This window comes from Ranitomeya variabilis, chromosome 1, assembly GCF_051348905.1.
Source record: "Ranitomeya variabilis isolate aRanVar5 chromosome 1, aRanVar5.hap1, whole genome shotgun sequence".
Classification (NCBI taxonomy): Eukaryota; Metazoa; Chordata; class Amphibia; order Anura; family Dendrobatidae; genus Ranitomeya; species Ranitomeya variabilis.
Window position 1 is genome coordinate 113010348 of NC_135232.1, and position 26615 is coordinate 113036962.

A 26615-nucleotide genomic window follows, 5' to 3' on the forward strand; every position below is an offset into this window, starting at 1 on the left:
ACGGCCTTGAAGACTATGTTGGAGAACTTGTCTCCTGTGCAGATACGATTAAAGTTAGGGAGAATTGGGACAGGATCACAGAAATATTTTTTTTACTTATTCCAACTGAAAAATAATTACACATTCTTCTGGAGATGTTTAATATGTGATAATTGTATGCGGACGACACTCAGATCTACCTCTGTTGCCCAAATGTCACCTCTCTGCTGTCCAGAATCCCGGAGTGTCTATCAGCCATATTCTCCTTCTTCACCTCTCGCTTCCTAAAACTCAATGTAGACAAAACCGAACTCATCATCTTTCCTCCATCTTGCGTATCTCCCCTACCCGACCTATCTATTATGGTAAACGGCATCACGCTCTCTCCTGCACCTGAAATCCGCTGCCTCGGAGTAACTCTCGATTCTGCCCTGTCCTTCAAACCGCACATCCAAACTCTTGCCACCTCCTGTCGCCTCCAACTCAAAAATATTTCCAGAATCCGTCCCTTCCTCAGCCCTCAATCTACTAAGACTCTTGTGCATACCCTCATCATCTCCCGCATTGATTACTGCAACACCCGCTAACTCTCTTGCACCCCTCCAGTCTATCCTCAATTCTGCTGCCCGACTAATCCACCTCTCTCCTCGCTACTCCCCTGTTTCTCCCCTCTGCAGATCCCTCCACTGGCTCCCAATTCCCCAACGAATCCAGTTCAAACTACTAACATTGACCTACAACACCATCCACAACCTGTCCCCTCCCTATATCTCTGAACTAGTCTCCCAATATCTTCCCTCACGTAATCTTCGATCCTCCCAAGACTTCCTACTCTCCTCCACACTTATTCGTTCCTCACACAACTGCCTCCAAGATTTCTCCCAAATATCCCCCATCCTCTGGAATGCCACGCCTCAACACGTCCGATCATCCACCACCCTTAGATCCTTCAGATGGAACCTGAAAACCATCTCTTCAGGAAAGCTTACAGCCTACAATAACCATTCTGCCACCTCACCATTCTGTAGCCTTTTAATTTTTTTTTTAATTTGAGCATCACACAGCCAAAAAATAAGTACACCGGCCTCCAATGCCCAAACTTGGAGCACAGAGATATATGATGGCTGTAACGGAGATACCACACTGGCAAATCTGTGGCCTTTCAAATTTTTTTTATGCGAAATAGCGCTGTATAGAATTTGAGTATCATACAGCCAAAAAATAAGTACACCGGCCTCCAATGACCAAACTCATCAGAGCTGCCGCCTCACCACCACCAGAGCTGCCACCTCACCACCATGAGAGCTGCTGCACCCCCGACCTTCTGTCTCTTCCTCATTATCCCGTAGAATGTAAGTCCGCAAGGACAGGGTCCTCTCCCCTCTGTACCAGAATGTCATCATAAATTTGTTTACTGTAAATGATATCTATAACTTTGTATGTAACCCCTTTCTCATGTACAGCACCACGGAATTAATGGTTCTATATAAATAATAATAATAAATAATAATTGACCAATCTCTTTAACTGAAGTGAAATATGTTCTAAGAATCTGCCTTATCCAATACATTAGTAAATAATTATGATAATCTTTGTTTCCTTTTAAATCCTATTGTCGTAATGATATATAGTCATCAAATACATACAAGGACTCCACTTGTGCTGCACTTAAAATAGTAACGAAACTCCAAGCCCATTGTCATCGTGGACTGCACTGAGGTATTACCGAAACATTATCTAGAGATTAAAATCTTGCCAGACAGGTTGTCATATTGATAGCTTTTTTGCGTTGGTCACTGAATGATCACAATGCAGAGGTGTGCTTACAGTAGTCGTACAAGTCCGGACGCACACTCTGGTGCCAGTACTGTCTGGGTTAGACACTCAATCTTCTTCATTCCCATAAAACAAACCTATGAAAGTTCGCTTTATTAAAAAACGCAATAAATTGTAAGATGGTTGAAAAAGTGTCAGTAATCCCTTTAACTTAATCCCTTTAACTACAATGTTTCCATGAGTTGGGTCGGATCACCACTCAGTAGCTATTGATCATTGTTTTATATGGCACATTTTATATCTAATCTATATTGCACTTGATTTAAATTTAAAACATTCAATTTATTTATTTGTTTGATAGTGACCGAGATGTCCTTATGCTTCTATATTTGATCCATGTTCACCGTGGATGCTTGCCCCAGTTCTATTCGATGCTTGATCTCTGCTGTCGTACCGCCATTATGATTTATGAGGAAACCAAGAAAATTGAAGCTGTAGACCACTTCTATTTCTGTACTGTTGTTCTTTATATGGACGTCATCGTTGATGGTGGTTTGGTCTTTTGGTTGTCTTGATTTTTAGGTGAAGTTGCATCTTCTCGCTTTTCCTTTTAATTTCAAGATCAACTTTTTCAAGTTCTTCTCATTGTCTACCAGCATGGTTTGTAGAAGCACCTTGCTTGCATAGGGCTTCAAGGGACTGTTCTTTTGTGTGCACTGTCCCTGGTGTTACCTTTTTTTCGTGGTGGTATGAAAAATTATATTATTTTCCAGTATTTTGGCCACGTGCAGGTCCTCCGATATTCTAGCGTAGTGCAGTTCTAGGGACTGGTTTGAGCTGCTCTACAGGGATACATCATTACCAGATGCTTTGATGTTTGGCAATGGCAACTACATGAGTGCCTATTCTACTTCACTTTCCAATGGGCCTGGCTTATCTTAGACCCTGTACCATATCTGCTGCAAAATCTATAAGTAACTCCAAAATTCAAATAACTCCATAAATTTGTTTGGTGGTGTCACGAACGGGTCATGTCCTCCTAGGAGATCTGGGGTTGAAAAATCAATACAAATTGTGAATCACAGATCTTCCATTTAGTCTGTGTGTTTGTGTTTCATATTAAATGGATTTTGTTTCCTTTGGTGTTGAAGAGGTTAACAACACTTTCTATGCTGGTTAGAAGCTTGCAGCTCCATCTCAAAGGTGTTCTTGACATGGTCATTTCCTCTTCCTATAAAATCTGGTCAGACCTTCTATTCTTTGCCAGCGAAAGGTTTGCTTCCTAACTCCTTGGAGACGCCATGCTGAATTGGAGATTGGTGTTGCTATTGGAAATTGTGGCATGCTGTTTTTGGGAGTATGCTTTCCTTATTGTCCTAGTCCCATTTGGTTGAAATATTCCTATACTTTCTTATATACCTCTCTACCTCTACCTCTCTTTCTGTCGAAGGCACCCTGGTGGAGGGGATAGCTTAGCGAATAACAAGAGAACAGTAAGGCTAGTGGCCCAAACCTCCTCGCATTTAGAGGTACCTTTGGTAGCAGGGATAGTTAGGGCCCCACTCCAAGAGACGGTTTAGGGCCCCTTTCCCTAATCACAAATAGTCACAGCGTGACATTTTCGATGGCCCCACATTTTTCTGGATCTTGACATGGATCCCGTCTCTAGACTTGCAACATAGCTGCAAGGTCTGTCTTTTGAGCTCTCCGACCTCTGGTTTAAGGTCTCATCACAATGGACAGCTGTATCGGACCCTAAAGTGTCACTCCTGGATAGGATTTTTGGGGGGTGGGATAAATTTGTTGCATTCCGGGAAGCCTGACAGCTCTATTTCAGGCTTCGTCCGCAGTCACCTAGGAGTGAGGTACAGAGGGTGATGATGGTTGTCTCACTTCTTCAAGGAAACCCTCAATAATGGGCATTCTCACTCCCATCCAACTCATTGTCACTCCAGTAGGTGGATGGATTTTTGAAGGATTTGGACCTCGTTTATGATGACTCGTACTGGGTTTCCCTTGCGGAGTCTAAACTTCGCAATATCCAGCAGGGAGACCGACTGGCAGAGGAATTTTGTTCAGAATTCCATAGATGGGCCACTGACACCCAGTGGGATGATCCTGCCATAGGAGACAGTTTTTTCAGAACCTGTCTGAATGGTTAAAGGATGCATTGGAACAGTGCCAAACTTCAGCGTCGTTGGAGGCCGCCATGGTTATTGCCATACATATTGATAGATGCCTCAGGGATTGACCTGTAGTAACTCCACCCCCTGTGGTACTTCCTAAAGGTGAAGTTCTCCCTGTGTGCTCTAAAGAACCTATGCAGTTAGAGGGGGGCTTCCCCCCGTTATGGGTCTTTTGCGGTTCGCTGCAAAACGGGTGTGCTTTTACTGTGGCAAAAAGGGTCATTTCGTTAGGGTTTGTACATCTATACCTAAAACCATCGAACTTATAACCCCAGGTTGTGTAGAGGACTGAAGTAGGTATAGGCACGTCAACTGAGACATTATCTGTCCTACTGGATAGTGGGGATAGCTCTTTGGAGATGCTGTGCGGAATTGGAGATCGTTGTTGCTACTGGAGATTGTTGCGTGCTGTTTTTGGTGTATGCTTTCCTCTTGGTCCTATTCCCATTTGTTTGGTACATTCTCATCCTTCCCTATATACCACTCTACCTTTGGTGAGCATTTATGTATGTTTGCTGCTTTCTGTCATCCCTGTCTGTCTTACGTGTTGATACACAACCATTTCTGTCCTAGGCCTGCTAGAGAGAGGGAGGGGACAGCTTAGGGAATAACAGGAGAAAAGTAAGGCTGGTGGCTCAAACCTCCTCACCTTTAGAGGTACCTTTTGGGATCAGGGATAGTTAGGGACCCAGTCTTAGGGACAGTTTAAGGCCTCTTACCCTAATCATAAACAGTCACAGCATGACAGAGAGGCACACATCTTGTTTGCTGAAACTTTTATTTGATAGCTTTGTAAGTTACTGCAGCCTGTTCGTGCAGTTTCTTACATGATATATTTGGTGGGTGCATGCTAATATATAGTTCTCCAATTTAATACCCAACAAATGAGTCCCAACCTTATCCTTCTTATATGACATATTGGACGTCTCACACATAGTGACTTATTGGTTTTTAAATGAGAAAGATAATTATATGACCTTTATATAGCCTCTCAAGTCCATTATATACTTTTTGAGTGCATAGTGTAAGGGAATAGAATACTAATAGGAGCATGTGCATTTACATGTGAAATGAAAGGCATCATATTGGGAACCCAGTTTGTCCATTATTACACATTAAATTTAACTTTGTGGCTTCCTTCTAGTGACCAGTGAATAATGGGTGAATGTGTGTTTTGTGCCTTGGCCGTCATTAGCGCCTGCCATGACGGTGGCCTTGTTAACAGCCCCCACACTGCATAGTCACAGTTCTGCTGATTTGATGGTCATTTCTTTCTGAACCTGTGCACAGAAAATACATTATTTATAATGTGAAACTGTTTTTACTGGAGAGTCCCTGTAATAGTTGCCAAATAAAATGGAATGATTTACTATTTGCCAACATTTCAGTCATGATCCGCCATTTTAATGTGCTTGACTGTAAATACTCATTCCTGAAGGCCAAGTCACAATGACGCTACAGGGCACTCAATGTGAATTTCATATTAGCCAACCTGACCACAAGTATTTCCCCAGAACTCGCACAATGGGAATAATCTCTTAGTCAGATATGGCATTTGTAAAAATACAATATACTGTTTATCTTTCCATTGTGGTTAAGTAAAGTGATCGGGGTAAGATAGTAAAAGTGGACAATATTTGTAAATTGTAGATGTTAATTATGTTGTTTTGTACTCTTATTTTCAGTAATTCAAATAGTGGATTTGACATTTATTACCCAGAAATGTGATGGCATCAAATCGAGTGTCCCCGCACCACCAGGTCAGATTTCTCATCCATGGATAGATTAACGAAATTGTAATTAGTGGACAATAGAAAATTCTGCCACTTTGTAAATCATTACTTATCCTATTATTATGAATGTTCACGGTGTCATATTAAATTTTTTGTCTGCTCAATAGTAAATACTGGGAATGGAGAGGTGGCCACGCATACACGGCCAGCTTGTGACTACTGCAGCAAGTCAGTAACCTCAGCGGTTACATTCCATACTACTGGCACGTGACTGCTGTGGGATAAGCCCTAAATGTTATTGTCCCCTTTAATGGACTGGCTCCTGCAAGTAATATTAGTCTTATGGTGCCCATACACATTAGGTGATATTCGGACAAAATGGATGATTTTGATCATAATTGAAGAATTGTTTGCTGTTCAGTAAAATAAATGATCAAACCGTTGACTGATGGTTGGAAATGTTGGATTTTGTGTCGTCCGATGATAAGCACTGGCATTATTGGCTGAAAAAATCCAAGTTGGCCGATGCAGTCTGAGATGTGCTTACACGTTCTTCTGATATACATGTTTGACAACCCATTTTCCTCTCATGTGTATGGGGGCCTTTATCCTTGATGGCTAATCTGGCCTAACAGCTAATCTGGCCTAACGCCTTCTCTGCTGTAAAATAACACACCCAAATTGTAAATGGCACATGGTAGTTTAGGCACCTCATTACACAGTTTGGGTCCCACTCTCAACCTTATGCCTCAATTCACTGGCAGAAGAGTACTGAAATGTAGGATAGCCAGACCCATCCAGTACTTAAGTTAGAGACATCTATCAATGCTGTATGGCACAAGTCTGTAGTGGGTGTATGGAGCATGGAGTGAGTCTGCCCCATAATCGGCAGGTAATGGCTTTGTGTTACAGCCAGCACTTGCCTCTAACATCTGCCGGTGGGTCAAAGCGATATTTAGCCTTTTAAATGCTGCTGTCAAGCCCATTACAGCGGCATTAACAGCATTCCAGCAGGGGGGCATGTCATTCCTTGCGCCCAATGGGGCACCCATGATGTGACCGTTAAGAGTCTGTTGAAGACCTCCATGTTTGTCATCATAGTGCTCCCTTGAAACCCAAGGGATTACAAATACAGGTCCTTCTCAAAAAATTAGCATATAGTGTTAAATTTCATTATTTACCATAATGTAATGATTACAATTAAACTTTCATATATTATAGATTCATTATCCACCAACTGAAATTTGTCAGGTCTTTTATTGTTTTAATACTGATGATTTTGGCATACAACTCCTGATAACCCAAAAAACCTGTCTCAATAAATTAGCATATTTCACCCGTCCAATCAAATAAAAGTGTTTTTTAATAACAAACAAAAAAAACATCAAATAATAATGTTCAGTTATGCACTCAATACTTGGTCGGGAATCCTTTGGCAGAAATGACTGCTTCAATGCGGCGTGGCATGGAGGCAATCAGCCTGTGACACTGCTGAGATGTTATGGAGGCCCAGGATGCTTCAATAGCAACCTTAAGATCATCCAGAGTGTTGGGTCTTGCGTCTCTCAACTTTCTCTTCACAATATCCCACAGATTCTCTGTGGGGTTCAGGTCAGGAGAGTTGGCAGGCCAATTGAGCACAGTAATACCATGGTCAGTAAACCATTTACCAGTGGTTTTGGCACTGTGAGCAGGTGCCAGGTCGTGCTGAAAAATGAAATCTTCATCTCCATAAAGCATTTCAGCCGATGGAAGCATGAAGTGCTCCAAAATCTCCTGATAGCTAGCTGCATTGACCCTGCCCTTGATGAAACACAGTGGACCAACACCAGCAGCTGACATGGCACCCCACACCATCACTGACTGTGGGTACTTGACACTGGACTTCAGGCATTTTGGCATTTCCTTCTCCCCAGTCTTCCTCCAGACTCTGGCACCTTAATTTCCGAATGACATGCAAAATTTGCTTTCATCAGAAAAAAGTACTTGGGACCACTTAGCAACAGTCCAGTGCTGCTTCTCTGTAGCCCAGGTCAGGCGCTTCTGCCGCTGTTTATGGTTCAAAAGTGGCTTTACCTGGGGAATGCGGCACCTGTAGCCCATTTCCTGCACACCAGACTCAGTCCACTGCTTCCTCAGGTTCCCCAAGGTCTGGAATCGGTCCTTCTCCACAATCTTCCTCAGGGTCCGGTCACCTCTTCTCGTTGTACAGCGTTTTCTGCCACATTGTTTCCTTCCAACAGACTTACCATTGAGGTGCCTTGATACAGCACTCTGGGAACAGCCTATTTGTTGAGAAATTTCTTTCTGGGTCTTACCCTCTTGCTTGAGGGTGTCAATGATGGCCTTCTTGACATCTGTCAGGTCGCTAGTCTTACCCATGATGGGGGTTTTGAGTAATGAACCAGGCAGGGAGTTTTTAAAAGCCTCAGGTATCTTTTGCATGTGTTTAGAGTTAATTAGTTGATTCAGAAGATTAGGGTAATAGGTCGTTTAGAGAACCTTTTCTTGATATGCTAATTTATTGAGACAGGTTTTTTGGGTTATCAGGAGTTGTAGGCCAAAATCATCAGTATTAAAACAATAAAAGACCTGACAAATTTCAGTTGGTGGATAATGAATCTATAATATATGAAAGTTTAATTGTAATCATTACATTATGGTAAATAATGAAATTTAACACTATATGCTAATTTTTTGAGAAGGACCTGTACTGATGTAAAATACTGACCAAATACTGCTAGTGTGACGGCAGCCATTTACATCAGTATTTGTAAGCCAAAACCAGGAGTGGAACAAATAGAGGAAAAGTATAATAGAAACATATGCACCACTTCTGCATTTATCACCCACTCCTGGTTTTGGCTACAAATACTGATGTTAAATACTGACCAAATACTGCTAGTGTGACGGCAGCCTAATAATGAGCAGAATCATATTGCATGGTAAATTTTAACAACCCAATGTATGCCGTAAAAACAATTCCCCAAAAAACAAGGTCAGAATTGTGTTTTTTTTCTCACAATTTAACTGCACTTGGAATTTTTTTGCAGTTAAAAAGAATGGTGCCATTGAAAAGTGCAACTTGTCCCACCAAAAACAAACCCTCGAATGTCTAAGTGGACAGAAAAATAAAAAAAAGTTATGTCTCTGGGAAGAAAAAAATGGAACTGCAAAAAAGGAAATTGGAAGCGTTGGGAAGAGGAATTGTTAGCGCCCACAGTGATTTTCTGATAAAAATGAGCTTGTATGGGAAAATTGTTCCATGTAAATAGCCCATGACGCCATGAGAGAACAAACCGTACCGATCTATCTCATTTTTCCTATCCAAAAATAATGGCAGGCTAGTTATGACCAGTCAGACAATATTATAAAAGTCTAAAAGACTATGAGGCACTAAATCATTGTGTTCTTCAGGATTAAAGATCTGCCTCAAGAAAAGCATTTATGGCCAATCCTAAATGTCCTATGGATATGCCATAAATGCCTTTGAGACAACCCCTTTAATTGTACTTTCTGTTACAATCTCTACAGGATTATGACACATTCTCAGTTTCAACAGAATGGGATTCAAGAAGATCTGTGTCACTTCATCAAGAGAAAGGTAAAAGGTCCAAACCATCTTATTAATGTTCATAGCAGATGATGTTGGGAAAAATAAGATTATTGAGTGAATGATAAACTAAAGGGAGCATGTTACCCCCCAAAACATAATTTACTATGAACACAAACTTATACGGGGATCTTAGCCCCTATCAGAATCATACCTTTACTGGATAAATCTGTGCAAAAAAAATGCTCTTTATTCCTTCCATTAGCTGATTAGGGGGCTCAGTTCACCCCTGGTGTGGACGAGTGGCTTCAGTGCACCGTTCTGCCCCTTAAATTTGGAAACCCCTCTGGTGATGGACAGTGCTGGATTGCTCAGAGCCAGTGATGTCTCAGGAGAAAGCTGGTATCTGCGCTGTCACAGTTCCTAGATTGGAGCGCGCACGCACACAGCACTCTCCTCTGCGGATGCTCCATAAGGCCGGTTTCACACGTCAGTGCCTCCAGTACGTGTAGTGACAGTTTTCTCACGTACCAGAGACACTGACACACATAGACCCATTCAAATGAATAGGTCTATGCAGATGCCAGCGTGTTTTGACGGACCGTGTGTCCGTATGCAAAACACGCAGACATGTCAGTTTTTACCCGGACACACGGGACGCCAAACGTCCCGCACATGTGCACACTGTCCTCCGTGTGCACGGACGGCTGCCGGGGAAGGAGCACTACTGTAAGCGTTGTTCCCCTGCGTGTGGTGCTGAACGCCGCTTTCATCCATTGTCCCCTGCTCTGCCGGCAGCAGCGCGAGCAGGGGACAATGAATGAAAGAAAAAAACGACGTGGGGTCCCCCCTATATTTTAAAACCATCCAGACAAAACTCACAGGTGTGGGCTGCTATTCTCAGGCTGGTAAGGGCAATGGATATGGGCCCCCAGCCTAAAAACAGCCTCCCGCAGCTGCCCAGAAAAGGCGCATCTATTAGATGCGCCAATTCTGGAGTTTTGCCGTCTTCTTCCCATTTTCCCTGTAGAGGTGGCAAGTGGGGTAATAATGAGGGGTTAATGTCACCTTCCTATTGTAAGGTGACATTAAGCTGGCTTAGTAATGGAGAGGTGTCAATAAGACACCTATCCATTACTAATCCTATAGTTGTTAAAGGGTTAATCAAACACCACACAGTAAGAAAAAATTATTCTAATGAAATAAAACAATATACACAGTTTTTCCATCTTTATTATTCTGCCAGTCCAAGCGAAGCCCTCGATCTCCTGTAAAAAATGTCAAAATAATAAACCAGCAATTACCCATACCTGTCTGGTGTACAGTCAGTCCCACACAGTAATCCATATCTGTGGTATATACAGTTTACAACGGAGAGTGCTGCTAATGCGACTGCTTCCGGCTGTAAACTACTGGGGAATGAAGGAAATGCTGGGAGCGGAGCCTCAGTGACTAGCGTTGACGTCACCGAACCTGCGCTCCCTGCCGGCATGAACTCGAACTCTTGAGCGTGGGAAATTGCCAGCTGATATATACGGGAGATTGAGGGCTTCACTTGGAATGGCAGACTAATAAAGATGGAAAAACTGTGTATATTGTTTTATTTCATTAAAATACTTTTTTCTTACTGTGTGGTGTTTGATTAACCATTTAATAACTATGGGATTAGTAATGGATAGGTGTCTTATTGACACCTCTCCATTCCTAAGGCTTCTTTCACACTTCCGTCTTCCAAATCTGCACAGGATCCGTCAAGACGTTGAGATGACGGATCCTGTGCAGATTGTGGAAAACGTGTGCACTGGGCCCGTCTTTCTGACGGACCCGTCGAGACTATGTGCACCTGTTGTGTATGTGTCTTCTCAGTGGTTTTCCGCTGCGAAAACGCATACACAACACAAACCAGGTTAAAAAAAACAAAAAAAACCCGCAGTATTCTCACCTACTGGCGTTCCCGCGTAGCGATGCTCCCGGCAGCCAGCGTTCCTAGTAATACATTGCGAAATCTCACGAGAAGTCGCGGTCTCGCGAGATTTCGCAATGTATTACTAGGAACGCTGGCTGCCGGGAGCATCGGTGACGCTGCACGGGACTTCGGTAGGTGAGAATATTGCGATTTTTAATTTTTTTAAATTATTTTTCACATTATATCTTGTTACTATTGATGCTGCATAGGCAGCATCAATAGTAAAAACAGAAAGAGAGCAAGCGAGAGAGAATTTACCTGACGGAAAGTTCTTCCACGCATGCTTAGTTTGAAAAGGCGGGATTGCTGCTTTTCACAGTCAGCGATGCGTCGCTGATCGATTTTCCGACGTGCAGAAAAAAATGTTCCTCTGAACGTTTTCTCTGGCCGACGGACCATTTTTTTATGCAGGATCCAGTGCACGACGGATGAAACGGATGGCCATCTGTCACAATCCGTCACTAATACAAGTCTATGGGAAAATGCAGGATTCTGCAAATTTTTTTGCAGGATCCTGCATTCTCAAAAATCGACGGATTGTGACGGGAGGTGAAAGAGGGAAGTGTGAAAGAGGCCTAAGCCGGCTTAATGTCACCTTACAATAGGAAGGTGATATTAACCCCTCATTACCCCACTTGTCACAGCTACAGGGCAAGTGGGAAGAACTGGGCAAAGCTCCAGAATTGGCGCATCTAATAGATGCACCTTTTCTGGCCAGCTGCAGGCTGCTGTTTTTAGGCTGAGGGGGCCCATATGCATGGCCCCTTACCAACCTGAGAATAGCAGCTCGCACCTGTTAGTTTTGTCTGGTTGGTTTTAAAATATAGGGGGACCCCACGTCGGTTTTTTCTTTCATTCATTCTCCCCTGCTCTGCCCCTGACGAAGCCACTTTTGTGGTGACACGCGTTAGGCTATTTATGCCCCTGGACCTCTGGTTTGCTAACATGTTTGGTGGTCATGTTCATTTAGGCTACTTTCACACATCAGGTTTTTGGTTTCAGGCTAAATCCAGCATATTTGCAAAAAACAGATCCGGCGTAAATTGTGAAAAACTGATGAGAGAGAGAGAGAAGAGAGAGAGAGAGAATATTCATCCCATACCAGAAGCGAAAACAAAGCTTCTGGGCATGCTCAATGTGTAAAAAAACGGATTCGGTAGCCGGAACCGTTCATTCACACATCTGTTCCATGCGTTTATTGCTGGAAACATCCCTTCAGGCTTTTTCGCCGCGCAGAAAAAACGTTGCAGAAAACGGATTAAACGCATGTCCTTCAGGCACAGTCCGGCGCTAATACAACTCTATGGGAAAAAAACGGATCCGGCTTAAAAAAAAAACGGATCAGTTTTTTTCAAAAATTGCCGGACTGTGCCTGAAACAAAAAAACTGATGTGTGAAAGCAGCCTAAGCCTTGGTATTTTCATCACTTACGCGCGGTGTGTGGCATCTTAGGTCTATGGTATTGACAATTATTTATGGGCTCTTCATTACAGGTGATATTTGCAAAATTCTTGCTGGCATTGTGATTTTTCCTGATCTAACGATATAGTTTATTGGTGTATATTTATGCTCTTAGTAAAAACTTATTTATGGAGCTCTCTGTTCACGTTAATGAATCTCTCTGACTTCTATAAACATCCTTGTGGATTCTGGGATACCATTCCTGACGCCACTGTCTCAAGCATCTGAGGGCTATATACTTATTGAGAGTCTAGGGAAGTGTTTCCCAAACTCCAGTCCTCACGTATTGCGCAAGTAGTGGAAGTATCATCAAGGCATCAGGAATTGTCTCACCTGTGCAACACTATGGAAATCCTGAAAACATGACCCGTGGGGTCCGTGAGGACTGGAGTTTGGGAAACACTGGTCTAGGGCTATTTATGCCCTTAGATCTTTTGTTTGCTGACATGTTTTTCTAAAAATTATCTGTCGATTTTCCATCCCAGGTGCCTTTGCAATATTTTTTGCAGGCACCTTTGCCCTTGTTTAATCTAATTATATTGTAACACCGTACGTTCATGCTCTCAATCAAGCCACATCAACTGTAGCTCCTTCTGTGTGTCCATGTATTCTTTGGACCCCTTAAAGAACTGGAGCATGCTGAGATGCCACTCCTGTTATCACTCTTGTTAGTTTAGCGGGCTATATGTCTACTTTGTGAATTCTTTCATTGTTTAGGGTAAGTTGCAAATTAGCTATTTATAGTTCAGCACTTAATCCACACTATTGATGTTTTTTTGTGCTGCCATGTCCAGGGGGCGGATCCCATTATGGGATCTTTGAAATGTGTTAGGTTTGAAATGTTTTTATACTTGTGGTGTTTTTTGGTTGACCTCTATGAATAAAATAAAATTGACTTTGTTATATATTAGTGGTGGTCCATGATACATAGCATGTTTCTGTACTCTTTTTTGTTGTTCATGTTCTAACATGCTTCAGGTAGATCCCACCTTTCTTTAGTGATATTTGTTGATGGTGCCCTCCATTTTCGTCTTTTTCAGTCCGTGTGCTGCATGTAGGACACACACGGACACGGATATCTCCGGTACAGTGTTTGCCGGTACCGGAAGTATCAGGACGTGTGAATCCGGCCTAACACAGTGCACTGAGCAACACAATTAAGGTACCGTCACACTAAGCAACGTCGCCAGCGATCTGTGACGTTGCAGCGTCCTAGGGAGCGATATCGCTGTATTTGACACGCAGCAGCGATCAGAATCCCGCTGTGAAATTGCTGGTCGCTGCTAGAAGGTCTGCACATTATTTGGTCGCTAGGTCGCCGTGTATCGCCGTGTTTGACAGCAAAAGCAACCATACCAGCGATATTTTACACTGGTAACCAGGGTAAACATCGGGTTACTAAGCGCAGGGCCGCGCTTAGTAACCCGATGTTTACCCTGGTTACCAGCGTAAAATGTAAAAAAAAACAAACAGCACATACTCACATGCTTCCCCCGGCGTCCGCTTCCCACACTGACTGAGCGCCGCAAATTGAAAGTGAAAGCACAGCACAGCGGTGACGTCACCGCTGTGCCCTGCTACTGCCGGCGCTCAGTCATTACAGGAAGCGGACGCCGGGGGACGCATGTAAGTATGTGCTGTTTGTTTTTTTTTACATTTTACGCTGGTAACCAGGGTAAACATCGGGTTACTAAGCGCGGCCCTGCGCTTAGCAACCCAATGTTTACCCTGGTTACCCGGGGACCTCGGCATCGTTGGTCGCTGGAGAGCGGTCTGTGTGACAGCTCTCCAGCGACCACACAGCGACGCTGCAGCGATCGGCATCGCTGTCGCTATCGCTGCAGCGTCGCTTAGTGTGACGGTACCTTTAGCAAAGGTGAAACATGGGCATTTTTGTGCTACAGATTTGTAGAGTAAAGATGTAATTTGTACCGGGGCTAAGTCTCCTGTATGACTATACGCTTAGTTTTAAGAACATTTGTCACCAAGTCAAAAGTTGCCAATTTTTGCTTTTATTTTATCCTCCCTTTGTTTTTATATCTGTGATACAGTTCCAGAGATACGAACCTTTTTAATTAGTGATCATTTTTATGGTCATTAATAAGGAGTAGTGATGAGTGAGTGTACTCGTTGCTCGGGTTTTCCCCGAGCACGCTCGGGTGGTCTCCGAGTATTTGTTAGTATTCGGAGATTAGGGGAAAACCCGAGCAACGAGTACACTCGCTCATCACTAATAAGGAGACTTCTCTGGAGGCTGGTTTCTCATCTGCTCTGCATCACTACCCTGTGAGCATTGGCTCATATCTCTGGATCCTGTATGGCAGACTTTAAAAAAAAGACCAAAAAAAGTAAATCTGGGAGCGGCGGGAATAAAGAGCAAAAACTGGCCACTTTTGTGCAGGGGATAGACCCTCTTTAAGTTGTGTTTTGTGGCTGACCAGGGCCGGACTGGCCATATGGCCGGATCTCAACAAGAAGTCCTCTTACAGAGCGTCATCATAGCCGTGTATGAAGAGACTGGCTGACTGCTTGTTTCAATAGCTAATAAAGCCCCCTTCTGTGTAAAAGTCGGTGCACACACAGCTATTTGCCCTTATATCTTGTAATAGAGGGTTGTCCATAATATCGGAAAACAAAGGGGTTGTTCAAGGCAGCTGACTCCTATTTAATTTGCTTGCTAATATATGTGGTATAAGGCGTTACACACATTATCATCACTGTCCCCATTGGGGCTCACACTCTAAATTTCCTATCACTATTGACATGGAAGTGTGGGAGGAAACCGGAGAACCCAGATGAAACCCACGCAAACACAAGGAGAACATACAAACTCCTTGCAGATATTGTCCTAGGTGGGATTTCAACCCTGGACCCCAGCGCTGCAAAGCAACAGTGCTAACAGCTGAGCCACCGTGCTGCCCTATGAGATTTTTTCTCTCCACTACTCCCTACTACTATGACCTCTTTATCTTTACAGATTGTGGCTGCTGCTTTAGAAGAAGATGCTTCTGTATTACTGGTGTCGTGCTCCTCACCCTGGGAGCGATCTCAGCATTCATCACATTAGGAGTCCTCTATGGAATACCAGAAAATCAAAGTAAAAATATATAGTTTTCATACTTCTAAATGCCGAAAAATCAGCTGTAATTAACATTATGAGTTAAAAAGTGCCACTCTGGGCTACAACTGATTACAATGATTGTATTATAGACAATATTATAATCGGAGTTATTGGCATAAAAATTGAGAACACAGGGCCCTACAGCAAAAATGATAATGAAGCCCATTCCACGTGTTGACACCTTCCATTACACTCCATTATTTGAGGTCAGCAGTGTTTAAAGGGAACTTGACAGGTCCCCCATGACCTCCAACCCACCAGCATTTGTATATTCTTTTCTAAATAAACTGATGTTTAAAGTAATTTACAGTCAGTTTTTCATATGCAATTAACCTTTTGTCTAATTGATGTGCCTCCCCACTCAGCATGTTATCACGCCCCTGTGGGTGTTGGATTCTATGGCATGGGGGACCTGTCAGGTCCTCTTTAATGATTGTTTATTATGGCTCCTGGTAATAGTAAGAATTTACTTTACATGCTACAGCATAATTTAACGTGATGAAGACTCAAGTGTTCTAGGGGTGAGCCTTCTCAAAGAAGATGGCTGATATACATGTTATATATATATGTTAGAACTTAAAATATATTATAGGAAATCTGGTCTGGTTACTGAATATATAGTAACGTGGCTGGATACGGATTTCTGGAATCTTTTTCTAAGGTGCTGATTCATCAATTGCACTTTTATTTTATTATTATTCATTGCTTATATAGCATCATTAATTTCACAGCACTTTACACACAATATCATCACTGTCCCCATTGGGGCTCACAGTCTAGATTCCCTATTAGTATGTCTTTCAAGTGTGGGAGGAAACCCGCACAAACACGGGGAGAAAATACAAACTCCTTACAGATGTTGTCTTTGATGGGATTTGAACCCAGGATCCCAGTGCTGCAAAGCAAGAGTGCTAAGTTACCACTGAGCCATTTAAAGCCACTTTTCGGTCTCGTCTTTCTTTTTGCACTCTCGGATTTTGTGCCAAATTCCTCAAAATGACTCCAACTTTTTAATTCATTTTGAGCAAATTCAAAGATTCCATTGGCTCTTTTGCTTGTTTTGTGCTTTTTCGGGGTATGTGCACACGTCAGGATTTCTTCAGGATTTTTTGCGTTTTTTTTGCAGATTTCCCCAATAAAAACGCTATAATACCGCATAAAAAACGCATACATTATGCATCCTATCATTTAGAATGCATTCCACATTTTTTGTGCAAATGTTGCATTTTTTTTCCGCAAAAAAATCGCATTCCGGGAAAAAGAGGCAACATGTTCATTATTTTTGCGGATTTTTTTGCGGATTTCCCATGAAATTGGAGTGTCAGGAAAAAAACGCAAAAATTCCGCATAAAATCTGCAAAAAAAACCATGTAAAAAACGTGCAAAAAACGCAAAAAAAAAAACCGCATGTGGATTTCTGGCAGAAATTTCCGGATTTTGTCAGGAAAATTTCTGCAAGAAATCCTGACGTGGTCACATACCCTGAGAGTAAAAAGTTGCACAATGCTTTAACATATCGCACTTTAGTCTTCAACTGTGCAAAAATTGCGTTGAGGTAACAGAATACATTTGCGGAAAAAATGTCTGATTTTTAAAAAAGTTCTAAGTGAGAACTTAGGGGAAACCAGCTTGAATTGACTAACCATGCCCACATTGCCGAACAAAAAAGAAATGTGGTACAGGCAGCGTATAGAAAAGGTGCAAAACAGATGACATAGTAAAGAAAAAGAGAAAGAACTCCAAAAGGGCGCATATTCAGTCGTGTCTTCACTTCTCTCCCAGCAGATTACATTCCACGAGAGTGTAGAACGCCATCAGGCCAAACTGGCTTTCTGTGTGATGACAGAACCACATGTGTTGTAGCCTCAGCGGTGTGTGATGGGAAGGTGGACTGCGCAAACGGGGAGGATGAATCTGCAAAATACTGTGGTTAGTGTCACATATTTAGGAAATGTTAGGCAGTAGATATACAGTGCCTCAAAGTATTCATCCAAGGGCTAGAAAAGCTCTTTGGGGTACAAGGCACAGGTTTCATGGTGAATCATATTACCCTAAGACCCCAAAAATTGGTATTATCGTTGTTCGATGAACATCCATACATCTCACAGCTGATTCACCCTGTAACGTCATATCACATATGCACCGATGTGTCACCACACATGATCAGCCACTAAAACATCACATTCAGCTGACTGTACAAACAAATAGAAAGGGAGGATTTTTTTTAAATAAATCTATTAACTGCTCTCCCTACATCAATTGATGCTTCAGATGGCAGCCTGATCTGCCTATCCTTCTTACTCATCCTCATCCCATAGGCATACTAGAGATGAGCCATTTGATTCAATTTACCATGTCCGATGTCCACTTTGGTCCTCCGTGGCTGCCAGTCTTCACTTCTGCTACAATGCCATGAGAAGTCATAGAATCATAGAATGATTGAGTTGGAAGGGACCTCAGGGTCATCATGACCAATCCACTGCTCAATGCAGAATTCACTAAACCATCTCATACAGATGTCTGTCCATCCTCTGTTTGAAGACTTCCATTGAAGGAGAACTCACCACCTCTTGTGGCAGCCTGTTCCACTCATTGATCTAATCTGTATCTTCTCCCTTTCAGTTTCATTCCATTACTTCTTGTTTTTCCATGTGCAAATGAGAATAATGTTGATCCCTCTACATTGTGACATGCCTTCAGATATTTGTAGACAGCTATTAAGTCTCTTCTTAGGGTGTATTTCCACGGTCAGGAAACGCTGCGTGTTTGACGCTGCACAGAGCTGCAGCATCAAACTCGCAGCGTCCAGATGTTACAGCATAGTGGAGGGGATTTCATGAAGTCCCGTCTCCACTATGCGTTAAAAGACGCCTGCGGCAGACCTGCGTATCTGGACATGCGGCGCATCTTTCCAGAACACATGTCTGTTTACAATGTGGCGACACTCCGTCGCCGCACCGTAAATTTACCATAGGATATCATTAGATGCAGTAAAACCGCTTCTAATGATTAGTCACATGCGTAGTAACTGCGTAAACGCAGCTTACTAAGCATGTCTACTGATTTAAATAAGGTCTTATCTGTCCCACCGCCGGAAGTTTGCGTCCACTGCAGTTCTCGCAATAACTTAGTTTACCTCGAGAACTTCCGTGCACGTGACCAGGGGTTATCTCCAGTCACTAGTCTGGTTCTCACGGTCAGCTGATCAGCTGATTGTGAGAATACTGCAGTGTAGGTGATCACTGGAGAGTCATCTTCGGCGGTCATCTACAAGCTCTGCTATGTCTGGATGTCAGGCATCCAGATGTAGCAGAGCTGGGCTCGTTGTGGGACACTTGTTATTAAATGGACTACGTCGGACACAGGGAGTATACTGTTGGTTTTTTATTTTTTCCAGGAGAACGAGGGCGTCGCAGGAATGAGCGTACAATAAAGATGTCAAAACTGAGTGATGTTTTATTTAATTAAAATACTTTATTCTGTATGTGTGTGTTTATTAATCCTTTACCATCTATAGGGCTAGTAATGTAGGTATCTTATTGACGCCTCCCCATTACCAAGCCGGCTTAATGTCACCTTACACGCTGCACACCCAAACCATGATATACAAAAAATGCCAGTTATAGCAATAAGGTACTCATCATATACGATGTTCTTGAGGACCAGTGCCTCATGCCTCAACGCGTTTCACCAATCAGGATCATCAGGAGGCTTGGATAGACAGACGCTAGCCAGAAATGCTACACAGACCGCTACGGGCTGATATTCATAGCCTAGGAAGGGACCATGGATTTTGGCAAAATCCATGGTCCCTTCCTAGGCTATAAATATCAGCCCGTAGCTGTCTGTGCAGCATTTCTGGCTAGCGTCTGTCTATCCAAGCCTCCTGATGATCCTGATTGGTGAAACGCGTTGAGGCATGAGGCACTGGTCCTCAAGAACATCGTATATGATGAGTACCTTATTGCTATAACTGGCATTTTTTGTATATCATGGTTTGGGTGTGCAGCGTGTTATCTATACCGCATAAAACCTAAATTCAGCCTACCTATAATCAATGATTGTTGTTGTAAATTGGTGTTTGCCTTTTTTTTTGCTGCTGCTGCATCACACTATTGACTCATGTGCAGCCTGTTTCACACATGTTGTTGCTTAGTTCTATTCTTCCCATTCTGTAGATGTAATGTTCGTTTTTCTTGCCCAGATGTAGAATCTTGCATTTCTGCATGTTAAATACCATTCTGTTAGTCACTGCCCATTGTTCAAGCTTATCCTTCTGAATCATTTCTCTGTCCTTGTAACGTAGCAAGGTTTAGTAAACGCCAAAAGGACCCAGGATGACGAACACAGTCGTGTTAAAAATTCTGACACGGAGGACAGGACACCTGACCAGGAGCACAAATCAAATTGATCATCTGTACATCTTAAGGTACCGTCACACTAAGCAACGTCGCCAGCGATCTGTGACGTTGCAGCGTCCTAGGGAGCGATATCGCTGTATTTGACACGCAGCAGCGATCAGAATCCCGCTGTGAAATTGCTGGTCGCTGCTAGAAGGTCTGCACATTATTTGGTCGCTAGGTCGCCGTGTATCGCCGTGTTTGACAGCAAAAGCAACCATACCAGCGATATTTTACACTGGTAACCAGGGTAAACATCGGGTTACTAAGCGCAGGGCCGCGCTTAGTAACCCGATGTTTACCCTGGTTACCAGCGTAAAATGTAAAAAAAACCAAACACTACATACTCACATGCTTCCCCCGGCGTCCGCTTCCCACACTTGACTGAGCGCCGCAAATTGAAAGTGAAAGCACAACACAGCGGTGACGTCACCGCTGTGCCCTGCTACTGCCGGCGCTCAGTCATTACAGGAAGCGGACGCCGGGGGACGCATGTAAGTATGTACTTACATTTTACGCTGGTAACCAGGGTAAACATCGGGTTACTAAGCGCGGCCCTGCGCTTAGCAACCCGATGTTTACCCTGGTTACCCGGGGACCTCGGCATCGTTGGTCGCTGGAGAGCGGTCTGTGTGACAGCTCTCCAGCGACCACACAGCGACGCTGCAGCGATCGGCATCGCTGTCGCTATCGCTGCAGCGTCGCTTAGTGTGACGGTACCTTTAGACTCTGTTCACATATTTCTTTCAAATGTAACAGCAAGATAACTGGCTGCATGCCAATACCCAAATGAGAACAATTCTTTATCAAGGGCAATATGCATTGTACTTCTCCTTGATAAAAGGACTAACAGTCATTACTTATTAATGTACCTGCATCTCTAACTTTTTGGGCCTCATTTTTTTCCTTCTTTTACCTGTTTAGGAAGTCTACCTACTAGTCTTCCAGAAGGGTTGGTATTCCAGTGTGCAAATAAGAAATCCTGGACATACACTGACAAACTTTGTAACAACAATAATGACTGCGGAGACTGCTCTGATGAAACAGGTACCACTCAACGCCAAAATATTCCAAAGTTTTAGGAACAAATGTCTGGTATCAGTTTTTATTCAGAGTTCAGAAATAGAAAACATTTGCAAGGCATTGTACAACTAAAAGAAGTATTTGCCCCACCATACGTTGCGTATTATTGAAGATCTGTCACAGAGTTAAATAAGTTGGGAGCTATGACTCTTCTCTAGTGGAGGCTAAATCCACACATCAGTCATTTCTGTGAACTACAAATTTTTTTTAAATCGGTGTTTTTCATCGAACTTTAAACCACGTGTCATTTTTACTATCGGCATATCTTCAGTTTTTCTCATTTAAAAAAAAACAACAGATGGCTGTTTTCCAAGCTTCCCCTAGCAATCCGTGAGAAGCACACACTCATCTCGGATGGCAGCTGTGTGCTGTCTGTGTTTTTTCGCACTGAAACATTCAATTGAAAGGACAAGTTTGATACACAAATCGGACCAATATAAGGACGTTTTTTAATTCCGAACCATTGCTGGGTAATTACATGTGAAAAAAATATGGATTACCCCTGATTACATGTAAACTATGTGTCATAAAATAAAAAAACAAAACAAGCACAACACAGCGGTCGCATGACATTGATGTCACATGACCACTGCAGCCAGTGACCACCGATCAGCTGCAGCCTCCAATATTTTCTTGAAGCAGACTTCCACTTTGACGGAATACTGAAAGTTTGCAGATCAGTAGCTGTTGCAATCACGACATTGTGTCACAAAATGGCTGGGAGACACAGCAGAGGCATCAGAGGTGGTGTGCCCGCCCCAGAGACAAGTATGTTTTTTTATTTTATGATGTACAGTCTAGTTGTTAAGTGGGTTGTTCAGTAGTGGACAACCCTTTTAAATTTTTTTTTACTTTAAATACTTTTATTGGGTCCTAACAACATTGATATGAAAACAGAAGATCAAATTACGTTTAATAACAATAAAAAAGCTAATGGTTGTTAATATTAAGCTATCGTTAAACATTAGGATATAAGTATAACCAGTTTGATGAGGTTTTAATTTAAGCTGTTACATGAACTAAATAATTATGTGTGTGCTAGGGGGATGTAAAGGAGGAAGGAAGGTGGAAAGAGAGAATGGGAAGGAAAAGTAGGTTAATCCCCCCACACACAACTTACCGAAACTAGCACTTCAGAGACCACATCTACCACAACATTCTATTTTAAGTATAATTTTTTGACAACCAGATTGCCAGGTCATTCCCCTCACTGAATAATATCCAACATGTCCATTTGATGAAAAGCTTAGAGGCGATTGTTATCATGTGTAATCACGTTTTCCATTTTCATAATATTCCACCCATTCACCCAAAGTGGGAACTTTTGTGGATTTCCAGTGATGTGGAACAATTGACATAGCCGTTATAAACTGCCTAAGGATATCTTTCTTTGCCTTTGCGATTGAATCAGGAGTAATGGAATGTAGGTCTATTTTGGGGATGGTATGACTCTGCTTCCAGTGAGGTTACTGTACAGTACAATGATAAAATTTAATTCCATAACCCACAAACCAATGGGCATTCCCACCATATATGTAACATGGACCCTGCTGCACCGCCAGCACAAGTCCAACACAGAGGAGAAGATTCTATGTAGCACAGTGGGTCAATGGTACCCTCTCGATAGAATCTTAGTTTTTCTCCTGAGCACTGCAAGTAATAGATAACTTGTGAGAAAATGTGAATGCTTTTTGCCAATCCTCATCTGAATTTGGACTACCCAGTTCTTTCTCCCAAGCCCTAGTAAAGGGTAGGGAGTCATGGCAGCAGGTGACCTTTGTACTGTATATACAAGATAGAAGTTTAGTACAAGGACCTACTGGAGTGATTAATATTTCAAACAAAGTGCATTCATCCTTTATATTAGTCAGAGTTGTGAGAATTTATAAATGACCAGAGCTGGAAATTTGCCAGCCAGGATAGATGCCTTCCTGGAAAAGAGCAACCAAGTTCTGTTAAGGAAGGAAGAGAGCCTAACCCCATGAGATCCTGTCTCAATGCAACTCCAACAGATCTGTCCCAGATTACAAATGAGTCCGCACCTGAAGTAGGGGGGAAAATCTGGGTTGTCAAATAAGGGCGTTAATGGACCCAACCTATGTGATAGAGATGAGATTAAGACTTGCTCCCATGTTTGTAAAAAATGTTGAGTATTGGTAATGGTTTAGTTTGTACATGTATTTTGTTGATCCAAGGTAGAGATGTGAGTGTCCAGGTTGAGAGGTCCCCTTCCAGTTTCACCCATAACTTATGTTCCACAGACCTAAAGCAGTCCACTGCTCTAATAAGAATCGCAGACTGATGGTATTTTTTTCTAGATTGGACAGATTAGTACCCTCTTTATTCTAGGGACACCACAATATTTAAATTATATCTAAGGCTACGTTCACATTTGCGGCTAGCGCCGCAGCGTCGGGCGCCGCAGCGGCGCCGCATGCATCATGCGCCCCTATATTTAACATGGGGGCGCATGGACATGCGGTGCACTTGCTTTTTGCGCCGCATGCGTCCCTGCGGCGCCCGCGTCGGGGCGCGGAGGACGCAGCAAGTTGCATTTTTGCTGCGTCCAAATTCAATGGAAAAAAGGACGCATGCGGCGCAAAAAGCAGCGTTGTGCATGTGTTCACATTTGCGCTGTGCGTTGCGGCGGCGACGCTGCGGCGCACACCGCAAATGTGAACGTAGCCGTAGACTTTGATGTTCCCCATACAAACTTGCTAATAGTCTTATTGAGAAGGGAGAAAAAGGTCTGAGGAACGATCTGAAATATTTAGAAGTTTTCACAAAATGTCAATTTGGATCATATCAATACTAGTGATGAGCGAATATGCTCGTTACTCGAGTTTCGTGACAGTATTTTGGTGTGCTCGGAGATTGTTTATGTCGACGCAGCTGCATGATTTGCGACTGTTAGAGAGGCTGAATACATGTGGGGATTCCCTTACAAACAGGCAACCCCCACATGTATTCAGGCTGTCTAGCAGCCGCAAATCATGCAGCTGCGTCGACAACCTTAATCTCCGAGCACGCTGAAATATTCAGAGAACACCTGAGCATGCTCGGAGAAACTCAAGTAACGAGCATATTTGCTCATCACTAATTAATACGACCGAACCAGGACAATGGTTTCAAGCTTTAATTCATTAGATTTTGAAGTTTGCTCAAGGATGGGGATATAATGTAAACGATACAGATCATCCAAGTTCCCTGGAATTTGTGTACCCAGGTACTTAATTGTGTCTGTCTGCCACTTAGTGGGAAAGTTTTTAATTAGCTGTTGTCAGTTGAGCATTAAAAGTTACGTTCATGGCTTCAGTTTTACAGTAGTTAACTTCAACTACTTTGAATTCCTTTATTATAGAGGGAAATGTGATCATTGGGACAACCCCCTTAAACATTAAGGAAAAATGAAGCTGCTCTAAGAAATCCATTAAAAATTTACCAAATAATGTAGTTGTAATAATTTGTACATATTCAGAAAAGTCCATCTGAACTTACACACCTTATACTTAGAGGTTTAGTAACGTCTCTGTAGACATACAAGGCTGTATTAAGCTGCAGACACACCACTATGTGTTACAGTCCATGATTCACGGATCAACGAGAGGGGTCTCCTGACCAGAACTCAACAGACTTGGACAAATCTGGATGCCAAGTTCAGGTCAGACCTGTGGCCAGTCCATGATTTGCAGTCTGTGCCATGACCGTGGCACACAGATGTGCGACTCCAGCATTAGGGAGACTATGGCAGTGGTACTTACATATTACAGATCCTGTGGCCCAAAAGTTAAAGCCTAAGTTCAATAATACCAATGGAAATGTTCATAGGAAACATTTGATGTTCGACTATAACCGTGTATATTATTCTTCCAGCTGCTCGCTGTCCTCCATGTCCAGGCTGGAGATGTAACACCGTCTTCTTCACGGATTGTGACTGTATCCCAAAAACCCGCTGTCAAGATAATATTCAGGACTGCATAGACTGGAGCGATGAAATATTCTGTCGCTGAAAGTTTGTAACACTGACCAACTCTACAATGGAGCGACAAGACTCTACACGAGAACAATTTTCACTAATGAAGACTGGATGAAGTTTTCAGCTCTCGGCTCTGTTCCTATTTCACAAGTTACACTGCTCACCCAAACCATCACAAATGAATATTTATAACTATGTCCAAATGGTTTCCAGTGTAAAATATCCTAATATGTAATGTATCTAGTGTATTTTAGGAATGGTTAGTGTTTTAGGATTGCTGTGTAACCAGAGTGAAAGGGATTTAATAGGGCATTCCAACACCCAGAAATCAAGGTGTAATATTAGTAAATGAGGCCACATTGCGACCCACTAATTCTACACAAATCTAAATGATTTTGTTTCATTGTGACTTGAGGGTCGCGACACAACCCCAGTCACTGACAATAGCTTTGGAGGTAACAGCGACACAGTGCCATTACTGACCCAGTCACGAGTGTCGCAGCCAAAGTTAACTTTTATCCCCAGCCAGACAGATACTGCACATACATCAGACATTGAAAACATTTCAATAAATGCTACTTTCCTACAGGAATATTGTCATTCTTGTCTCCAGGCTGGTACTACAACAATATACCTCAAGACTCCTCAGAAACAGAAGTCGCAGGCTTTATCTTGAATCTGCTTATTGGCAGAGTGTCGATTTACCATATATCACATTGCAAGAGAGTTCACATAGCTAGAGAAGAACTGAAGTAAATTAACTTTTTGATATTCTAATTTTGTGAGAAGTACCTGTATAAGTGTGCATATAGAGAGCTGTCAGCCACTGAAAGGACCGACCCCCGAACAGAAAATCCAAGAAAAAGCCAAGGTTTAAATGATTAGTAGCGTGTGCCGCTACTAAAGGGAATGAATATTCACCACATTCCACGCCCATGGGAGAGGAATGCAGGGAATATTCATTTCTCTTAAGTAGCGGCACAGATATTTATAGGACATTTCATAATGTCCTATAAATAGGCTGCAGGAAGGCTCCGACTGACACTGTGCTCGCTATTAAAGAGCAATGAAAACTCACTGCTCTGCATGCACACAGTCCAGGCGTGTAGAGAAGTGAGTAGTCCAGCAGATGCTGCCCTTCGGCTTGTAAGCAGCGAATCACGTCCCTACCATGCGCTGCTTACAAGCATAAAGCAGCTGCTGGCATCAAAACAAGATGCTGCGAGGGAGAGCCGGAAAGGTTAGTTTAATTTTTTCAATGTTTTCTGATGGGGCCATGCATACCAGGATGGGGGTGAGGGCCAATCATACCAGAATAAGGATGGGGCCCTGCATACCAGGACTGGGATGGTGGGCAATCATACCAAGTTAAGGATGGGGC

The 26615-nt window shown here is 42.8% G+C and overlaps 1 protein-coding gene across 2 annotated transcripts; it reads left to right on the top strand.

The window, feature by feature from the left end:
• The first annotated feature begins 5572 nt into the window (after positions 1-5572).
• Positions 5573-25821, top strand: LOC143793762 (low-density lipoprotein receptor class A domain-containing protein 1-like). 2 transcript variants are annotated; one of them, XM_077280757.1, is made up of 6 exons: positions 5573-5701; positions 9209-9278; positions 15632-15751; positions 17558-17704; positions 21100-21222; positions 25132-25821. In XM_077280757.1, exons 1-6 carry the CDS (start codon positions 5669-5671, stop codon positions 25266-25268), a joined length of 630 nt encoding a protein of 209 aa, XP_077136872.1. In that variant the 5' UTR covers positions 5573-5668; the 3' UTR covers positions 25269-25821. The 2 variants fall into 2 exon arrangements, with proteins under 2 accessions (XP_077136872.1, XP_077136873.1); XM_077280758.1 differs by having other exon boundaries at positions 17561-17704; positions 25132-25394.
• The last annotated feature ends 794 nt before the right edge of the window (positions 25822-26615 follow it).

Excerpts from the sequence above, each read along its gene's own strand:
- LOC143793762 (XM_077280757.1), top strand. The coding sequence starts at position 5,669 with ATGGCATCAAATCGAGTGTCCCCGCACCACCAG. Across the intron at positions 15,752-17,557 it reads TGGAATACCAGAAAATCAAA|CAGATTACATTCCACGAGAG; the intron begins GTAAAAATATAT and ends CTTCTCTCCCAG. Across the intron at positions 21,223-25,131 it reads AGACTGCTCTGATGAAACAG|CTGCTCGCTGTCCTCCATGT; the intron begins GTACCACTCAAC and ends TTATTCTTCCAG.